At 44.7% G+C, this 1943-nt stretch overlaps 1 protein-coding gene across 1 annotated transcript in view; it reads right to left on the bottom strand.

The window, feature by feature from the left end:
• Nucleotides 1-1943, bottom strand: part of GRID2IP (Grid2 interacting protein) — a 33526-nt gene that overhangs the window by 8734 nt on the left and 22849 nt on the right. Inside the window, exon 9 of the mRNA XM_011363892.1 lies at nt 35-206. Coding sequence (XP_011362194.1) covers nt 35-206 — 172 coding nt within the window. The remainder of the gene's footprint in view (nt 1-34; nt 207-1943) is intronic.

Here is a 1943-nt window from a genome sequence, read left to right as displayed (position 1 = left end):
AGGTGAGAACAGGTGTCACCTGGTGGGCCGGGACGGGGAGAGGCCGCTTACCTGTCATGGCCGTGTAGCCCAGGAAGCACGCGATTTTCTCCTGGCAGAGCTCCTGCTCCTCATAAGTCAGCAGCTGATAGATGAACTGCCAAAGCACCTGCTTGGCAGGTGTGTCCAGCACAGGGTAGACATCGACGATGAGGGTGTCGATGTTCCTGGGGGAGGACGCAGGAAGAAGAGGCTCATTACCGAGGGGCTCATCATAGGGTGTGGGGTAGGGACGGGAGAAGGGGACACTTCCAGGCCACAGAATTCAAGCTCATGCCCTGTCCCCTCCCTCCTCTCCACTGCCAAGACAGAGAAGTGGGCAGGAAGGAGGATTGTGGGGGCAGGCCGCCCAGATTCAAATCCTGCCTCTGCCACTTACCAGCCAAGTGACCTTTCCCAAGTTACTTAATTGCTCTGTGCCTCAGTTTCCTCATCCGTAAAATGGGGATGAAAATAATATCTAGAGCTGTCATGAAGATAGAAATGTATGGAGTGTATTGGGAAAGCTGAGTCACTGTATCAGGGATCAGCAAACGATGGCCCATGGGCCAAAATTACGGTCGCCATCTGTTTTTGTAAAGAAAGTTTTATTGGAACATGGCCACATCTATTTGTTTACATAGTGTCTATGGCTGTTTTCAAGCGACAGCAGCTGAGTTGGAGACCATATGGTCTGCAAAGCCTAAAATATTTACTATCCAGCCCTTCAAAAACTAGTTTGCTGATCCCTGCATTATGTGGAAAAAATAAAACCGGATCCTCACATAACACCACACATCAAGAACTCTAGGTGGATAAAACAGCAAACTGTGAAAGATAAAATTAGAAAATTAATGGAAGGTCATGCAGGAGGATATCTTTTGAGCTAGGGGCAGGGGAAGTTATCTTAAACAAAATTTATACGCCAAAGCAATGGGACCCAATGTGCACTGAATTCGATTATACAAAATCAAGGATATCTGTTCCGAGAAACATAACTTGGACACATTAACGTTAGATATAACAGAAGTAAAAATGGAAGTAACAAACTCCTGCAAATCAACACGAACAAAAAGCCCAATAAAACAAAAGTGGACAGAAGGGTCCAAACAGGTCATTTACAGAGAAGGAAATGGAAAAAGTTGACAAGGATATTAAAAGATGTTTAAAATAATAATTAAGAACCCCAAAGAAAGTAACGAGATGTCACTTTATGGCTAAAAAGACTAGCAAAAATACAGAGCTGGATAGTGCCAGGTGTTGGTAAGGACGTGGGGCTGGGGGACCCCGTTGGTGTGGGTGAAACTGCTCCAGGAAGCAATTGGCACGACCTAAATTAAGTTAAATTAAGTAAACGACTACCTTAATATGCAGCAATTCTGCTCTTAGAAAGAAATTTCAAATGAATTGTACACAGCTCCGCAGGGAAGTGAGCACGATGATGTTCATCACAGTGTTATTGTGATGGGAGAGAGTGGAGGTGACCCAGTGTCTGTCGCTGGCAAGGTAAAGAGCTAAGACAAGTGGCTGTGATCTCTGGGAATTTCGCTGCAGCTGTAGATGGTGTGCGAAACGGACACAGAGAGACATGGACAGATCTAAATACAGAGCAGGTAGCGAAAAAAGTCAGACGTGGAATGCAATAGATAGCACGATGATGATGTAAAATAAAAATACATCATACGGAGCAATGCCCACTTTCGGAGAACAGCTTTAGACAAAAGGATGCCCGTAAAACTCATCAGCCTGGGACTCAGAGATGGAGCGAGGCCAGAAGGGAATGAAAGGTGGAAGTACCCCAATGTCCATCAGCTGTTGGATAAACAAAATGTGTTCTAGCCACACAATGGAATCTTACTTGGCCATAAAAAGAGAATGAAATAGATGTTCTAAGTTGGATGAACATTGGAAATATTATGCTAAGT

This window comes from Pteropus vampyrus, unplaced genomic scaffold (genome assembly GCF_000151845.1).
Source record: "Pteropus vampyrus isolate Shadow unplaced genomic scaffold, Pvam_2.0 Scaffold90, whole genome shotgun sequence".
Taxonomy (NCBI): domain Eukaryota; kingdom Metazoa; phylum Chordata; class Mammalia; order Chiroptera; family Pteropodidae; genus Pteropus; species Pteropus vampyrus.
The sequence above is the reverse complement of the archived record's forward strand: the minus strand, read 5'-3'. Positions and strand labels throughout refer to the sequence as shown.